Source organism: Takifugu rubripes, chromosome 10, assembly GCF_901000725.2.
Source record: "Takifugu rubripes chromosome 10, fTakRub1.2, whole genome shotgun sequence".
NCBI classification, from domain to species: Eukaryota; Metazoa; Chordata; class Actinopteri; order Tetraodontiformes; family Tetraodontidae; genus Takifugu; species Takifugu rubripes.
Genome location: NC_042294.1, coordinates 9,752,081 through 9,770,006, shown reverse-complemented (window position 1 = coordinate 9,770,006; position 17,926 = coordinate 9,752,081). Strand labels below are relative to the sequence as shown.

General features: G+C 45.3%; 2 protein-coding genes across 3 annotated transcripts; one reads left to right on the top strand and one right to left on the bottom strand.

Moving 5' to 3' along the window:
* The first annotated feature begins 520 nt into the window (after positions 1-520).
* Positions 521-4,859, top strand: tlr22 (Toll-like receptor 22). Of its 2 annotated transcripts, none has more exons than XM_011608078.2 (5): positions 521-800; positions 906-3,457; positions 3,625-3,742; positions 3,831-4,065; positions 4,746-4,859. In XM_011608078.2, exons 2-5 carry the CDS (start codon positions 964-966, stop codon positions 4,770-4,772), a joined length of 2,874 nt encoding a protein of 957 aa, XP_011606380.2. In that variant the 5' UTR covers positions 521-800; positions 906-963; the 3' UTR covers positions 4,773-4,859. The 2 variants fall into 2 exon arrangements, with proteins under 2 accessions (XP_011606380.2, NP_001106664.1); NM_001113193.1 differs by lacking the exon at positions 521-800 and having other exon boundaries at positions 964-1,434; positions 1,501-3,457; positions 4,746-4,772.
* A 75-nt stretch (positions 4,860-4,934) lies between these two features.
* On the bottom strand, positions 4,935-17,863 carry map3k15 (mitogen-activated protein kinase kinase kinase 15). Its single transcript, XM_011608086.2, has 29 exons — positions 16,303-17,863; positions 15,490-15,629; positions 15,247-15,270; positions 13,869-14,062; positions 13,550-13,718; positions 13,369-13,475; positions 13,128-13,298; positions 12,894-13,006; positions 12,514-12,673; positions 12,186-12,336; positions 11,997-12,104; positions 11,824-11,873; positions 11,649-11,744; positions 11,437-11,524; positions 11,215-11,348; positions 11,006-11,133; positions 10,688-10,818; positions 10,012-10,117; positions 9,052-9,209; positions 8,801-8,984; positions 8,423-8,594; positions 7,547-7,721; positions 7,125-7,310; positions 6,908-7,013; positions 6,552-6,789; positions 6,343-6,455; positions 6,164-6,270; positions 6,016-6,092; positions 4,935-5,936 (listed from the first exon to the last, which is right to left on the bottom strand). The coding sequence occupies exons 1-29, from the start codon at positions 16,733-16,735 to the stop codon at positions 5,849-5,851; spliced, it is 4,107 nt and encodes a 1,368-aa protein (XP_011606388.2). The 5' UTR covers positions 16,736-17,863; the 3' UTR covers positions 4,935-5,848.
* Positions 17,864-17,926: the final 63 nt, after the last annotated feature.

The following is a 17,926-nucleotide window of genomic DNA, read 5'->3' as shown; positions in this document are numbered from 1 at the left end:
CTCTTTTTATTTCTACATTGAAAGACCTTCGCTACCGTCTCCCCCTAGTGGTCATGTGTGTCACAATACACTAAAAAAGGAAAATCGAAGTTACATTTAGCTGAAAATGGTTATTTTTTTACGTGCAGAGTAGCTTTACATCAATCATGGTTACAGCAGTGTTTTTAGCTGGAAACAAAACTAGTTAAATACAATGCAGTTCTTGGAGAAATACAGGATACTTCATTACTATACAATATATTTCATTAAATCAAATGAATGTGTGTGTGTGTGTGTGTGTGTGTGTGTGTGTGTGTGTGTGTGCGTGTGTGTGTGTGTGTGTGGGTAAGTGTGTGTAACCATATACATTGTACAGGTTTTGGATGTGAGAAAGGGCTTTATTTGAAAATTGTGGGCGAAAACAGAGAAACCAAATAAGGACCCACGATGTTAAAAACTGCTAATGATGAAAGTGAGACCAGGCAATGAAAGTGAGGCTGGAACGAAGAGCGGACAGTTTAAGTGCCGCCTCTGGTTTCAGTTCCCTAAAGTTTTATTTGAGCGAATGGCAACCACTCAACCATTATATACCGTATCCGTGAGTCACGGTGTACATAAATCCCGTGATTTAAAAAGAAAGAAAACTGAAGGCTGTTGAGTGAGCAGAAGTTCTCACATTTGAAACCAGTCTTCTTCAACCTCAGAGCTTTGTGGTGTCTGATTTAAAATGCTTTTCTAATGTGCACACAACTCTCACTTCCTCACAATGGACAATGAGGACAGAGGAAGGGCGTCCTTCACTGGACACTTTTTCACTACCAGTAAGTATCTCTCACATTTTCATAGTTGGGAACTTAGCTGAGTTTGAACAACAAGCTGAGTTTGAACGACAAAAAGGTTTGTGTTTGATTTTATTCTTTTATTAGTTTTCCAGGTTCTGCCGTCTTTTTAGTTCTTTGCTGACTGGATGAAGTTTTTCACAAAATGGGCTCTAGGATAAAAAGATCCACGTTTTTTTTCTCGCCTGCGTTTTTTCTTCTGAGCTTCAGTCAATTTGTCATCCCGCTCAAAGGATTTGCTCTGAAAAACGCCTGCAAGATCAGCTTCAATGTGGCCATATGCAGCGGGAACTTCGTCAAGCTGCAAGATGTTCCTCAGGATATTCCCCCAACAGTCAAAGGGTTTGACCTGTCTACAAACAAGATCTCCAGAATACGCACCACCGATTTCAAAGAATTCCGACTTTTGGAGGTGTTGGACTTAAAAAACAACATCATCTCACAGGTGGATGAAGGAGCCTTTATTAATCTGCGTTCCCTCAAAAAGTTAAACCTAAACCGAAACAAGCTCGGCAAACTCGATGCTGGTCTTTTTGATGGTTTGCAAAACCTGACTGAGCTGCGAGTTACTAGAAATCGCCTCAAAATGGTCGAACCGAGTGCACTGAAGTCCTTGGTAAGCTTGACCTTTTTGGATATTTCTAATAACAAGCTGTGTGAAAACATTCGTCCCCTTTTCCAGCTTCCGAATCTGAGTGTGCTATCGATGGCGGGAAACAATATGAGGTTTTTTGAGTCGGGGCATCTGACTAACACCTCGCTTCAACTCAAATCTCTGGACCTGTCTAGAAATCCCATCACAGTGTTTCGGATAACCGCGGACATTCTGCCAAACCTCACCTGGCTGAACCTCAGAGGCACTTTCAAAAAGCGCCAGGTCACCTGGGACGTGCGGACTTTCCTTGGTAACGTGTCTCTCCTTGACATCAGTGAGCTTAGGCTCAGCCTTCGTTACATGACGTCGCTGCTAGCGAGCGTCAACTCCTCTCTGACGGTTCTCAGGATGGACAAGATGAGCTGCAGCCTCGCAGAGCTGATAAACATCTCCTGCTCCATCCCAACAATGTCCGCGCTCCAGCTCCAAAACAACAAACTTGGATCCATCAACTCAAGCGTGTTTCATTTGTGCACCAACGTGAAAGATTTAGATTTACAGCGAAATCAAATCAACAGCACAGACGAGGGCGCCTTTAGATCGATGAAAGAATTGAAGGTTCTGACTCTGAGTGACAACAGACTTCAATCTGTTCCAGTGGCTACGAGGAACCTGCCGAACCTCATGAAGCTGGATCTCAGCAAAAACAAAATCAACGCCCTCCACTGTGACGATTTTGCTAATATCACAAAGCTGCGGCACCTCAAGCTCAACGCAAACTTGATCTCGGCTCTCCCCAGCTGCGTTTTCAAGGAAGTAACCAAGCTGGAAGTTTTAAAATTGCAGAATAACAGCATCTCTCAGTTAAACACAGCCTTCAAAATGTACTTACCAAATCTCAAACAGCTACATTTGAACTCAAATAAATTGGTGGCGATTAATCACGGGGAATTTGGGGGCTTGCGGTCCCTCCAGAACCTGTCTCTACACTCTAATCAAATCAAAAAGCTTGGAATGGGCTCGTTCCTTGGGCTGAAAAATCTCACCGATATTCACCTGCAGTTAAACATGATCGAGACTGAACAAATAGCTGGTGGCGTTTTCAATGATCTGATCAACTTAAGACGGCTGGATTTGAGCAACAACCACATCAGATACTACAACAGTCGACCATTGCGTAATCCGCCCTTTCTCCACCTCTCCCTTCTGGAAACTCTGTACATTCCCTCCCAGCGCCGCAGAGGAAGGTCTCAGCTGCCTTCCAACATCTTGAAAGGCTTGTCAAACCTTTTGGAGTTCACTTGCAGGAACTCTCAACTGGTATGGCTGCCTGTAGACACGTTCTCATACACGCCTCGCTTGCAGAGACTGGACATCAGTTCTAATGAGTTCCAGGATCTCTCTCCAGCTTTATTCCATCCAATTAAAGATGTCAGAAGTCTCTACATATCTCGAACACGACTTGGCTCTCTGGAATTCCTAAAAGATGCCAGACTCGGCAAACTGAATTTCCTGCAGTCAAAAAGGAATGTATTTTCAGTTATCAGTGAAGATGTGTTGGAGTCCCTGCCAGAGCTCGTCTACGTGGACTTTCAGGGCAATAATTTCACCTGTGACTGTGACAATGCCGGGTTCCTGCAGTGGGTCAAAGAAAACAACAAAACTCAAGTTTTTGACGCGTATAACTTTGAATGCAACTACCCACTAGAGCTCAAAAGTAAAAAACTGCTCGACCTGGACACTCAGTCCTGCACTGTGAACACGGACTTCATCTGTTTCATCTCTACCACTTGTACAATCCTCCTGTTCATGGCGATGTCCTTCACCTATCATTTCCTGAGGTGGCAGCTGACCTACGCCTATTATTTCTTCTTGGCCTTGCTAGCCGACAAAAAGCGCAAAAACCAGCAGACTCCTCGTCAGTATGACGCCTTTGTTTCCTACAACGCCCACGACGAGCACTGGGTTTTGAGAAATCTGTTGCCCAAACTGGAGGAGGAGCAGGGCTGGGCCCTGTGCCTGCACCACCGAGACTTTGAGCCAGGTACAAATTTGACTTTCATTGCCATAAAAGTTACAGGAGGTTTTAGATTTGATCCTTATAGACCTCTTTGTAGCAGCAGAAGAACATGAATTATCCATGAGCTTTACTTTTACCTCAGTCCACAGTAGCATTGTGGTTCCTTCTGTGTTGACTTGTCACTTTTCCAGGTAAACCAATCATAGAAAACATCACCGACGCCATCTACGGTAGCAGGAAGACCATCTGCGTGATCAGTCGCAGATACTTGGAGAGCGAGTGGTGTTCCAGAGAGATTCAGGTGGCCAGGTGAGGCAAGATTTATGTCTCAATAGTTGATGTTGACACGAACATCGACTGAAAACAGATGAAAAAGCAATCACGACCTCCTTTCCAGCTTTCGCCTCTTTGACGAGCAGAAGGACGTGCTGATCCTGATCTTTCTGGAGGACATTCCCACCAGGCAGCTCTCTCCATTTTACCGCATGAAGAAGATGCTGAAGAGCAAGACCTACCTGAGCTGGCCTCGAGCTGAAGGGCACCCCGAGGTGTTCTGGGAGAAACTCCGCCAGGCTCTGCTGAGTAAAGATATGCTCGATCTCAAACCTCTGGCAAGAGGGATTAGCCACAAGGTGTGACTACCTTTACGTGCTAGTTAACGGTATTTTTATGATATATATTTTAATTTTTCATTGGTCATATTTTCATTTCAGTTCTATTTTCATTTTATCCATGCCCACACACACACACACATTGTAACACACTTTACCTGCTTTCGCTGTTTCTGAAGAGTCATTGAAATAAAGTTGGCCACCCGATTTTAAGCATCTGCTGATTAATTGGGAATGGTTTCGTTGTGACGTAACAATGTGGAGGCGTCGAAGGAAATGGGTGTATTTAGTTTCTGCTTTTTAGTATGCAAACAGCTGCGTCATAAAGTCAGTTGATGCAACTCTTGTTTCTCTAACACGCGGCGCACCTGTTGACAATCACAGAACTGAGCGGGAAACACGACGGAGTTTATGGTTCAGCCTTCGCTCTTTCGAATGAACTCTAAACATCGGTTTAGACCAGAGCAACGAAATCTGAAGTTGTTTGCGGCAACGACACACGTTCACCTTTAAACTGTGAACAAGCTTCAGCTTCGGGGTTTTTTTTCGAGTTTCGCGCTCAATGCTTTTTTTTGTTTTGTTGAACTTCCCCAAAGACCCATCATAAAGGGAAATTAACATCCTCAAATGTTGCGGATACTGACGGGAGTGGATCGTTGCTGGTTAACCATAAAGTTTATGTCTGTTTCATGACTCCTCAGGTGATTCTCTCAGCTTCAGGATCATGACATCAGCGGCTTTCAAGCAGATCGATGCTGAAAGGTTGAAATATTTGGAATAAACTTCAAATGGGCTTAATCAGAGAAGCAACCGGGGTCAGTCTCCTGGCTGTGTGATTACCCCCCACACACACACACACACACACACACACACACACACTAATAGCGAAATGTGGAACAAAATGTTGAAGTTTATTATGGAACATGAAATATAGATTCGCAGAGAAGCACCACAGGAGGTAAAAACACATTTAAATACAGATACAGCATAAAAGGCACATAATTAACAGTACAAAGGATTTTTTTTTTTTAAATAAATTATACATGCATGAAGTAATGCATCGCAGCTTCCAATACAAAATTTAAGGCAGTCGGCGTTTGAAGACCCAATGTGAGAATCAGTGACATCTCGTGGAGACATAGTGGATAATCTTAAATAATTATCCAGTCTGTAGACATAAAATATTTTTTATTTTTCACCTGCTAAAATCATTGAGCAATGATGGTTGGAATTGGAGTCTTTCATGGCCAAACTACAGTAAAAAACACAGAGGAGCAACATCCCAGTAGAGGATGACTTGGGTCAATCTTGAAATCAATATTATACTTGCTACAGTAAGGTACACTTGTTTTAGAGTAATGCCACTTGCAGAATGTTCAAATCATTGTGAGCCTGATATGCGATCATACAAAATAATAACAGAGGAAAGTGATAATCTGTCATCATATCATCCTTACAAGCACTACACATTAAAATACACAAACAAGTACACACAGTAGTGCCTGCACTAAACGCGCGTTGGTCTCAAGTTTTTACGGCGAGTCAGTCAGTTCACACGTAAAAATGTCATGTTAAAAATGCACTGTGGAGAGGAGGAACGGCCGCGCAGGTGGCTAGCATCATGACTTTGTGGGTTCATTTTGATCACGATGGATCGGGAAATGAACAAAAGCACTTGGGTTGATAGGTGATAAAAATGCACTATTAATTGCTGTAGACCTTATGGTATTTTTAAGTTATAATTTAGCTGTAAGCTGCTAGCTTGTTTTAGGATTCTGTCAGCAAACCCGGCTCCAGACTCCAGTCAATTTCTGTCCTCTGCACATTCAGTGGTCCGCTCCCTCTCCCGGTGCCGCTGAATGGCCCGCCAGATACGGCAGAGGACTCCACCCCTGAAAGGGAAGGAAGAAAAGTTGGATTCAGTCCACTTCTCACTGCTTTTAAAGCGGCCCTTCGTGAGGGAGTCGGTACCGTAGACGGAGGCAGCGGAGGTCCTCTTTGCTGATGTCATCCAGGATGTCAGACAGCTTGTAGTCTTCCAGCACAAACTAGAACACAGCATCCGCTTTAAATCCAGTCAAAACGACGGGCAGCTCAACGAGCCACTGATGGCGCTAACCTTATCGATGGTGTCAGCATCTGCTCCCTGCTCTTTCAGCCAATCGGTGAGCTGCTTGTCCGGCTCGTGGTCTGCAGGGATGTGGAAGATGGATGGAGGCGATACGTCTGGAAAATAAATTCTATTCATTTGTGATCTCATGAAAAGAAATCTCTCTTTTCCATGTTTTTAGCTATTACCCAGAGGTCTGTGTCTGACTTTGACCAGCTCCAGGTCGTTTGTTCTCTGCTGCAGCGTGGTTTTCAGGACCTGTTGGTACTCCTTCTCCTTCTGCAGCAGCTCCTCCAACAACCTACAGGGGGCAGCACAAGCATAAACTGGATGAGAATAGAGATATTCATATATTCATTCATTTGTTCAATATTGATGTGTTTTTGGAGATCTGCACCGGCTGGTTTCCTGTTTCAGCCTCCCCAGCTGTGCGTTCAGTTGATGATGTGAGCGCTGATGCTCCTGAGGGTGGGCGCACTGCAGCACGCTGGCGGTGTTGCTGTGGTCGGTCGTCGTCCCTGAATCGTCAGCGTGAGGGACTAAAACGGGAACAAACTCCGCCTCCTCTTCATCCACCTCGTCTTCCTTCTCTGCTCCCTCACAATCGGATGATGGACCGAAGTGGGTCTGTAGTTCTGCGGAAAGAAACGACTGACTCAAGTGCGAATAACAGCGTATAAACAGCATTTCTGCTTTTGTCCACTAGATGGGACTAAAGTGGTTCACAAGGATGCAGCAGTTGTACCCGCCCACCTGGTATTAAGATGGTGACAGCGGCCTGAACAGCTCTCCGAATAATGTTATCCATGGCAAACATCCAGTGCGGTTTGATGTGATGGTTTCTCAGGACTTTGTTTACCTGAAAATAGGTCACACACCAACCAAACAAATGTGAAAAATAAGCTGAAAGACCAGCGAAGTATGAGTTCATTCATGGCACATGTTTCCATGCATGTGCGTGTTTTCTGACCGAGTCCTGGAACCCGAATAGCACCAGCTGAATCTGGTTGATGGAGGTGGAGTCAAAGTCCAGGTCCAGCTTCAGCTTGGAGATGGTGGCCGCCATGACACGCCTCTCCGGGGAATGGATGAAGTCTCGCAGGATGCAGATGATCTGCTTGATGTGCTCGATTGAGAGCTGAAGAGCCTCGCTGCCCTGCACACACACACACACTTACTGATTATACGGTCACTTCGACCCTCTGGTGGTTGAAAAAGGATTGCTGATTTTTTAATTTGTTATTCTATTTTAAGAAATGTGTTTATGGTTGTTAAATATAACAATAATTTCGTTTTTGGAGGGTTTTTTGGTTTGTATTTTACGGGTGGGGGTGGGAGTCATTTCATGGGTTTTTTTGGTGAATATATGGTAAAGACCTTCACCACACACACCTGGATGTAGTTCTCTCTCAGGTTGGAAATGACCTTAGCCTGGTCTTCATTGAGAACCTTAAACAGGATGGCCCGTCTCTCGCTGTCCTTCTTCAGCATAAATAGACCGCTGTCCCTGTCCTCAGGAGAAGGGGGGGCAATGCGGTCCTCAGACACCGAGCCCTCATCTGGAACACTGCGACAAACAAGCACCAAGGATGATATCACAGCAACGTCGGGCTGATTTATCACTGGGTAACATACCACAGCCTTTATTTACAGATATAAGCCTCTCCTGGCTACCGTGGGTGGAGACGGCATGAGTTAGCGGTGCAGGTGCGTGCACGTTTCAGCACAAACATATGCAGATGCGTGAGTGTGAGTGCGTGTGCTCAACTGAGGCTCATAAAATGAACCAGGCTCATTACAGTGGTGTTGTAAAATGCAGCAGAGCATGTTGTGAAGACAATAAAACCACCAGACTGAAGATCTTTTCACATGATCAGTCCTGACTCAGGAGGACCCGCCTGCAGGGTTACATACTTTAATACCGCAGCAGCATCCATAATAGGGCTGTAATGATGCACGATAAAAGTTCTCTCTTAAGCCACGTGTCGTTCCAGCAACGATGGTTAGCATCAAAGCTAACAGACGCGGAATGCTCAAAAATGGGTCAAATACTGTATAGGCGGATGGCATTTCATATGGGATCAGTAATTGACCATTGCTGTGGTTCTGAGGTGGAACTTAATGGAGTTCTAAGGACTGAGATGAACTACTGAGGTGTTCTGACAGGATATTGGAGGAACCCATAGACACTGAATGGGGTAGCTGATGGGCGGAGGTTCATGGCTCAACCAGAACTCGTGGAAAAACCTCTGAGATGTCCTCACTCACCTCAGGTAGTTCGAGTTGGGGGGCTTAAGCAGGTTTTCTGAGCCTGAGTTCTTCTTCTTCTGGAAAAAAATGTCCTGTTTGGAGTCGCAGTCTGGGCTGACAGAGCCGTGCTCGCTGCTGCTGCTCCCGATGGCCTCACACTGCAGCTGCACCGGTAAGGAGATGATGCTGTCTACAGAAATATCAGCCGGAGATGCCAAAACAAATGATCCCGTTGGTCAAGACACAACAGCCTCAGTGACCCATTCCTCATAAAATCCAGAAAGTTGAATTTGGAGTATTATTCAAGCATTACAAATTCGGGGAAGGATTTTTTTACCAGTACATAATTCCACCACCAGGTGGCAGGCAAGAGTGCGTGTGTTTGTTGGTGCTGACCTGGAGGTTTGAAGGCGATCTTGCTCTTCTTGCCTTTAGTGTTGTGTCTAACGAAGGTGTCTCTGAGGAGGTCGGTGGCGATGGCTCTTTTCAGAGGGTCCGGCTCAAAGCAGCGCAAAATGAAGGACTTGGCCTCCAGAGACAAAGACTCTGGGATTTCTGGGTGGATTTTAAACATCCCCACCTGTAACAAAAGAGCGTCAACTCCCACGTCCAATTTAAAATAATAATACCAACTCACTGGTGCACACCTTAAACATGGCTGCCTGCGGTTCTCCCAACTCATGAAAGGGAGGCTTCCCGGTAGCCATTTCTATGATGGTGCATCCCAAGGACCAAATGTCTGCCGGGGCCCCGTACCCACGAGGGCCTTTGTCGATGATTTCTGGCGCCATGTACTGCAGAGTCCCTGCAGACAAAATTAATAAAAATGTCATATCAGTGCCAAGAAAATCTTCATCAACAAGTAACTGCTCAGAGGCAAAACCGACCACCTGCAGACTGAGTTACCTGCCCCCCAGGGGGGTTTGGTGACACTTGTTTGGATAATTTGTGGATGTGTTTGTATATTTGGACAAAGAGAAAACCATAGATACAGCAGATATTGTGCAGCTTTTTTGGTCTGTGGTCGTCTCCAGTCAGCCAGTCTGCTCAGATTTGGCATCTGCTCTCTAACTTGTGGTTTAAATATTGAGACCAAAGAAGAGTGCAATAAAAAGAAGGCAGGAGAGGGCACAGGCACACACCTGCTAATGAAAGTTAAACACCACTCTGCCCCTGCCTGATTAGCTAATTTAATTACACACCTCACAGGCTTCTGGAGGACACCAGATGGATGATGAATAAGCATGAAATTTAGACGTGCTCGTGTGTGCGAGTGTTTCCATAGAGGCTGCCTGTGGCTCTTGACATTTTGAGGGTCATTTGACATTTACACTCCAAGTTTTGCAGCGTTTCTATGGCTTCACTTGTCCTGAACAACCTCTGGTGACATTGCAGATGCGTTTGTTTAGACAAAAATTCTTTTATCGCCGCAGTATAGCCGGAATAATTACCAGTGCAAACTTTTATTTCACAGTTATATTGCTAGCATGCTAAAAATACATTGAGCATTGTAAATGTCGGGGGCGCTGTATAAAGATAAAATGTTTTTGTGCACTGGAAATCAGCTGGAGAGAAGATAAATTTATAATCTGGTAAAAACAAGTTACCGGTGAAAGTCTCTGTGCAGGGGTTGACTCCGGCCAGCCGCTTCGAGGTACCAAAATCTGAGATCTTCAGCACGCCACTGTAGGTATTTACCAACACGTTGTCACCCTAAAGGATACAAAGAAAGTGAAAAAATATGTATGTAAGATACATGTTTGAATTTTACCCCATTTTAAATTACATTTGGCGTCACAATTCGTGATGTTAATATGTTTGTGGGCTGAAATTTCTGTCTTCTGTTATCTGGAGAAGCATGAAGGCACCATATCTGCACCCAAATTACTGTTTTGCTTGTGGTTCCCTGAATCTTTACGTTATCAGGCCCCCCTGATGTGGAACCAGCCCTCTCTAGTTTGACAGTTAAGGTGAAAATGTTCATATTTTGAGTCCCTCAGCTTGAGACCCTCCTCTCCCAGATAACAAACCATATCTTTTCATGTATGAGGTATTTGTTCTTCTGCTTTCTCTCCTTCCTTCCCTCTTCCCCTCTCTAGCTCCCCTACCCTGCTGGCCAGCAGAACGATCCTCCAGTATGAGCTTGGTCCTGCTCAAGGTTAAAATGAGCTCTTCCTACTTCCTACGCACCATATAAATCAAGTTAAATTCAATATTGCCTTTTTGAATAATCAACCTTCTGGGGAAAAGAAAAACGTGAGTTGAATTCCACATCCTAAATACCTTGATGTCCCGATGGACGATCTGGTTGTCGTGTAGGTACCGGAGTCCCTCCAGGATCTGTCTGGTGTAGAAGATTATGGTTGCCTCCTTCAGGGGGCCCCACTTAGAACGCAGCAACGCAGAAAGACTTCCTGGAGGAAAGAAAGAAGGAGTGCCCAAAATCTTGAAATGGGAAGATGCCTAAGCAGTTAGAAGGACGACTGAGAGGTCACGACGGTCCCTGATCTGTCTCCCACCATCTGGTCTGAGCTCTGCCGGAGCCGCAGGTTCCACTGGAGCTTTCTGCAACATCTCACATTCTTTGACACATAAACACACCTCCTGGCACTTGCTCCATGAAGATCTTAATGTAGCCATTCTCTGAAACCGATCCCAGATACTGAACAATGTTCCTGTGCTTCAGGTACTTGTGGAGAGCGATTTCTTCATGGAGGGGTTGCGAGTACCTAAATCCCGGGAAAAGCAAGCGACAAACTGGTTTATTCCTCATTCCAGGTCCATAAAGAAAAGAGTCCTGGTTGACTTACCTGCTGTCTCTCTCGGGGATCTCCTTGATGGCGATCCGGACCTGGTTGCTAAGGTCTCTCCCTGCATACACTACTCCATAAGTACCCCGCCCTAATACCACCCTATCGCCCGTCTCATTGGTATCATACTCATACTGCAAGGAAAAACACACACTTTCTAAAAATAAGGCAATCGATAAATGTTATGAAATCATTCCTGCAACTATACTTGTGCCTCCTGACCTCCAGCGTATCTGCATCTCCTTCGCCCTCCAGCTCCACAGAATTGCCTGTACCATCAGATATCATCTCTTTCACTGTGGAGCAGAAACTAGCAGAAATGTTTCGCCGTTATCGCTCCAGTTATTGCGTCGACTCGCTGGTGGTCAAACACGAGGCACGCACAAACCCACGAGCACAAACCAACACGGACACATCTAGAGGTGTGTCCTCACCGACCGCACTGTTCCTCCGTGGAGAAGTAGATCTGGAAGTCGTCCGAATTGTCGTGGACGTAGAGGAAGCAGCAGCGCTCGTCGAACTTACTGATACTACAGACAGAAACGTCACAGAAGATGGAATAAATAAATTTTCCAACCAGCACACAGGAAAACACATTTATACTCATACCTGATGCCTTTTATCGACATCGCAGTGAAGTTCCACTCGTGGATCCCTTTCTACAGTTAAAATCAGACATAAGATCTCTTCACACATGATCAGGACTCAGGCCAAAAGTCAAATTCAAAGTTATCTGCCGTATTTAAGAGGTTTAATGGGGGAAAAAAAAGTGTGATTCTCACTGTCTCAGCTGGAGAAACATGCCAGATGGAGACGTTCTTCTCTTCAGCCTCATTGTTGATGGACACATAGGAAGGCTGGTAAACCTTCGTTGGCTCAAGTATCAACACCTGAAAGAGTAAAGGAGAGACCAGTCTGGAGCGCTTCAGAAAACCAGATTAGGTTTCTCAAGTGTTTGGGGCTGTTTGTACTGGAAAACGCAGGCGGTTGGTGGTCCCCTGCGTGGCCTCTACGATAATGTCCATCCAGAAGTTAAGCCTCTCCCGCTGGGGGGAATGGTCCACTATCTGTTTTTTAAACCTCTGAATCAACTGCAGATTCTGCACAACAGACCGAAGGTACCTGAAGGAAATACACACGCACATTAGGAACTAACTCCAATGTTGCAAAGAGATTTTAGCTGTTTCAACCACGAGAAGTAGCAAATACCACCAAACCCATAAAGACGCTCGTTTGTCCAACAGCGAATGAAACAATGGCAGTTGTTGATTAAAAGCTGTTCATAGTATACATGCTTACCAGAGGGGGGGTTTGAGTTTAAAGAGTTTCTCGGCAGCTTGGGTAGCTTTGGGGACATCATTGGCTAGCATGCTAACAGTGAAGAACTGGCCCACGTCCCAGTAATTATTCATTTTCTCCAGGGACCCTTTACGGCCCAGAAGACTATTCAGTCTCACACCTGAAACATCAGATATAAATGAGGAGAATGTTTGGGTGGTTAGACTAAATTTCATTTTTTCCCACCATTTTGTAACAAACCTATTATAAATCTGAGAGAAAGGAAACATGAACATGATTCTGTGACATCATTGGGGACTGTTTCAAGGCTTTTCAGCACTGTGGACATCTCGGCAATCAACAAAAGTAAGTAAATACCAGTACAAGGATTAGATTCGTACCAATTTTCCTCAATTCCATGGAGTTCTCAAACTGTTGACCAGCAACTATGAGGAGGACAGTGAGGTTGATGCCAGAGTAAAGAGTTGGCTGCAGCTCGAATCCCTTTCTGTACCTGCAGGATGATAAATGCCGGACTAAATTGAGCAATTATGTTTCCTTCACAACATCTAGTGCAAAGTACAAAAAGAAAAAGAAAACAGGGAAATCCATTAAAGCTGTGCGCGTGCTCTCACCAGTGAATGGCATTGTCCCTGTTTTTGGTGTCTTTGCAGTCTGAGTCCAGGAAGATGTCTTTGTAAATGCGCCCGCAGAGGCAGAACATGTCCGGGGCTGGATGTTCACACGACTGCAACACCTGCAGCATCACTCCAAGGGCCTGCTCCCTGTCTCCGGGACTGTTCCTCCTGCACAAACATGGGGATTTAAAGGGAACTTCGCCAACGACACTCATAGAAATACTGAAAAAGATTCTACCTGTTGAGGGCGAAGGCGAAGTGGAACTGGATCATGGGCTGAGTGGCCAGATCACAAGTCGGGAGCATCTCCAGAGTCTGGACCAGTTTCACCATTGCGTCGTAGTCCTGATTGTCACAGGAGGTAGATGGTATTCTCTTCCACTTTCAACAGTATTCACACACATGTTGCCTTCATGTACCTGTATGTCTCTGTATGAGAACAGCAGGTTCATGACAATATCCTGGGTCAGAACCTCCGTGTTGTCGATGCGTAGTTTGATTCGGGAAAGCTCCTTCGCGAGCTCCTCCCCCTGATATTTCTCTCTGGCCTTTCTGATGTCATTTAGCAATGTGTCTTTAAAGGAAGCACTGCAAAATATGTTTCACACACAACAAGACTCTAGGCTGGAAATACTTGTGGATCTGACAACAAAAATGAACATCTTTTCCCCCACGTAGATTCCCCCTTTGGGGGACAATTAGAGGTTCTTAGATCACTGATGTATCTGTGTGCCCCACCAGGAAGTGACATGGATGTCCTTCAGCAGGCTGGTGAAACGATCTGTCAGCGGGACGCAGAGCGGTGCCAGCAGGTTGTCCCAGTTTGGCTGCATGTATTCACTGGCCCTGCGCTGGGCATCACTCTCGCAGCACGTGTACTCGTGGTTTGGGGTGACGATGTAGGGGATGAAGTAGTAGTTACCACTGGAGGCCTGGGGGGGGGACAGATGTGCTTATCTCAGACAAACAGGAATTAGATACTCAAATGAAGGCCATCATGGGGGAAACATCATGAGGAACATGGGCGGTGAGAGCAGGATTATAGATCGGGACGTCATGCGCGGAAAGCACAGCTTATAAGGCTCCTGTGGCTGATCTTTACCCCCGGAGAGTTAACACACACACTGCTGCTTCTATTTATGACACCATAAACGAGCCATCAAAATGCTCCTGGTCATGCATCTTCATTTTAATAGTCCTCAGTGTTGTTTAATGCTGCTGGAAAGGGAGGTTTCTCAGTGGCAGTTCTGTCAATCAGAATTGTGAGGGCGTATTGTTCTGTAGACCCATCCTTCACAGCCTGGTTAATGCAGGTCCAGTGTTTATTTTAGAGACATGCTGTTAGGGTAAACGCCATGATCAACGACGCAAACCATGAGGTTGGTGACCATTAGCTTCTCCTCCTTTGCTAGGAGTATGTTAGAAACTCTTGCAAAAAGCCAGAGTGCTGCCTGATACCTACTTTGTTGCGCAGTCCAGATCCTCTGTACTCGGGGGGCAAATGCATCCATGGAAACCCTACAGCTGTAGAGCGAGCAGCCTTCTCCAGAAACACACCATGATGGTCAGATCATAGAAATCAGTCACTTAAAATGACTTCAGAGGACTGGTTCAGGAAACGTCCATCCATGATTTGGGCAGTTTAACCAGGGACAAACTTTCTGTCGCATCTCTGGGTTCATTATGTGACACTCACATCATTCCCAAAAAAGCTACATCCCACTTGTAAGGTGTTACTTTATGGGAATTAGGATATAAAACCACATAGAAATGTGAGGAAAAGACACTAGCCGCCAGTCGGTTTATTTATTTATTAGTGCATTTGATCCCTCAAAATATAAAAAGTAATCAAATTTAACAGTTATTGTTGAGAATTAACAGTTATTGTTGAGTTATTGTATAACAGTTTATTGTTGAGCTGAGAGTCCCCTATTAGTCCTTTAAAAACATAGGTGCACGCGCGCGCGTGTATGTGTGTGTGTGGGGTGGAGGGTACACGTGTGTGAAAGGACAAAACGAAGCTGTCAATAACATTATCCTAAAAATAGACCGGTGTGGACCAACATCACTGTAAAACACACACACACACACACACACACACACACACAGAACTTACTGTGTTTTTCTGTGCCACCATATCCTGCAAGAATGGAGAAAAAAAGTATTTTGAAAACAAAGAAAATTCATTTGCATGTTGTCTACTGCATTACTATTTGCTGATAGTCTCGGCAGAGGAGGCCGTATAACACACACGCACACACACACACACACACACACACACACACACACACACACACACACACACACACACACTGGCCTCTAAAGGAGGAGGTGTGAAAGAATAAGCACGTGTGCATACCTTCAGTGACTGAGCAGTGTCAGGGTCAGTGTCATGGTACAGAATGACGTTGTTGGCCATGTCAAAGCTCTCCCTCACCCCCAGGTGGTAAAACAGGGACGGCTGCCGGAACACGTCGCTCATGTCGACAACGGCGATGTCTGAAAGGAAAACATGGGGCCCGATGACAACAAAACACCACAAACAAATCTATGACCGGCCAGACCTGCAGCGGAACCCTGTGGGAGGTACCAGGGTGTGTGGAGGAGGAAAATAGGCTGACATATCAAAACATGTTACAGCAGCAACATGTAACAACAGGCCAAATGCCTGAGACCTGCAGCACTGTGGCAAAAAGAAACAAGAGGATTTTAATGTTCTCCTCAGCTGCAGATGTTCTAAATCATTGTTTTCTCCAGTTCAGATCAGGGACAGGTAGATTTCCAAAGTCTTTGTCTTGAAGGCAAGTTGAACAATCACTTCCTCCTCTCGACATTCACCTGTGGGGTGTAAATTCCAGCCCTGCTGCTGCGATTTATTCAGTCATATCAGACAGATCCCGCTAGAAACGGTCAATAATACAACACAGGTGGGCGTCAAACGTACTTCATGCCAGTTTAACACGACAGCACACCGTCAGTGTTATTGTTATTATTCTTGGGTTTCACATTCAACTCGTATGTGGATCTGACAACAGTTGCGTAAAAGTGCCTCGCCCGCACTTCCCATATGTTGAAACCCCTTTAAAAGAATTAATGAGTCCCTAGCTGATTTAGTATTACAATTTAGACCGTAAAGTGAGTAAAACCACCGGATTATTACGCTGACACACACCTGCATCGTAGAAACTGTCCAGCACCGATGTTTCTCCGAAGTCCAGCCGTCCGAAGGTGACCGTGGTCAACAGCGCGCTCTCCGCGTCGCAAGCTCGCTGCAGGCACTGCAGAGCTCCCGACTCCGGGCTGCTGGCCATCACCGACTTCAGCCCGTCGTTCAGGACGTACACCACCCGCAGGGACCGCTGCTTGGTCGGAGGGCTGGGGCTGGACACCTCGCACCTCTCCCGCTCCACCGCGCATGGCCCGGCGGAGTGCTCTGCTCCCATGTCGGCGACCTGCGCGCTCTGTCCCGCGTCCATTCCGCGGAAGTCTCTCTGCTTATCTCCGGGTTCGGCCGACTCCCTTCGCTGTTCCTCCGCCGCGGCCTCCTCACGCTCACTTGTTGCCCATCTGTCGTCGCTGGATTTGTCCCCCCATCTCCGCCTCATTAACTCTCATCACCTGCGCATTATCGCGCACCAAGAAGCCCGATTCAGCTAGACTGGATCGGACCAGATCCACCGGAGGCGCACGGGCCGAGAGAGAGGGAACTGTCCCAGAGTTCTCCGGAAGCTCTATATTCATCTGTGGTTAACGTCTTTATCTTCAAAACAGTGAGAAACATCGTTCATTTTCCGAGTTTGTCACCAAGTAATTAGCGGCGACCTGAAACCTATTTAGAAATATGACATTTATCAAGCATTATTTGGACTCTTTTTCAATAATTGAAGCTTTTCTGTTGTGTCCTTCCTTCAGTCACTGCTTCCTGTTTAATATACAATCTGGATTTTGTCCCATCTGAAATGGTATCTCCATCTAAATTTATCCTCCTGCTCTTCTCTCCACAGCAGCCAAGTTATTCTCAGTTACACTCATCTGTAAATAAAACCAGAGCAGATTTTACCCACGATCTCAGCATGTAGTAAAACCCACCACGGGTGCGACTGTTGTCTATGTTCTCTGTCAACATGTCAGATTTGTCCAAATCTAAACACTATAATACTAATATAAAACTAATGCTCCTAAAAACATCATGCTGTACTCAATTACCAAGGCCTTCAAACAGCACTTGTTTCTAGCCAGGACGTCCATTGCAAATCCAAAGATAGGAAAATTAAATTTGTAAAGAAGCGCTAACTTGTCTTTACATTTTTGTTCACTATTTCTTGCTATAATCATCTACAATCATATGCTGCTATGCCCTCATCTTCCCTCCAATTTTACGAACCCTATAGCGCCCTCTGGTGGTCCCCAGAAAAGTTTAGGTAGCTATCTCCCACTAAATAAATTGTGGCCATAAAGATTTACACTGTAATATCAAAACTTTTATGAAGAACAATCATTGTGTGTATGTTTGTTGTCGCTGATATCTTTGCCTCACACATTATGATGCTCATTGTTGCGTCATTTTGCAAATAGGGAGGGTGAGGAAGGACAGTGAAGGGGGTGGGGGTTAGTTTGTGCTGCTATTATGTCATAAAATAATAACTCATTCATTGACTTAAGTAGCCGTGGTTAATTTTTAACTAAAAAGAATTACAATATTGCAAAGCCTACACTGGTACTTCATGAAAAAAGGTGGTTTCACAGAATGTGTTTATCCCTCGAACCATGTTTCTAAGAATGCTATTATCAATTTT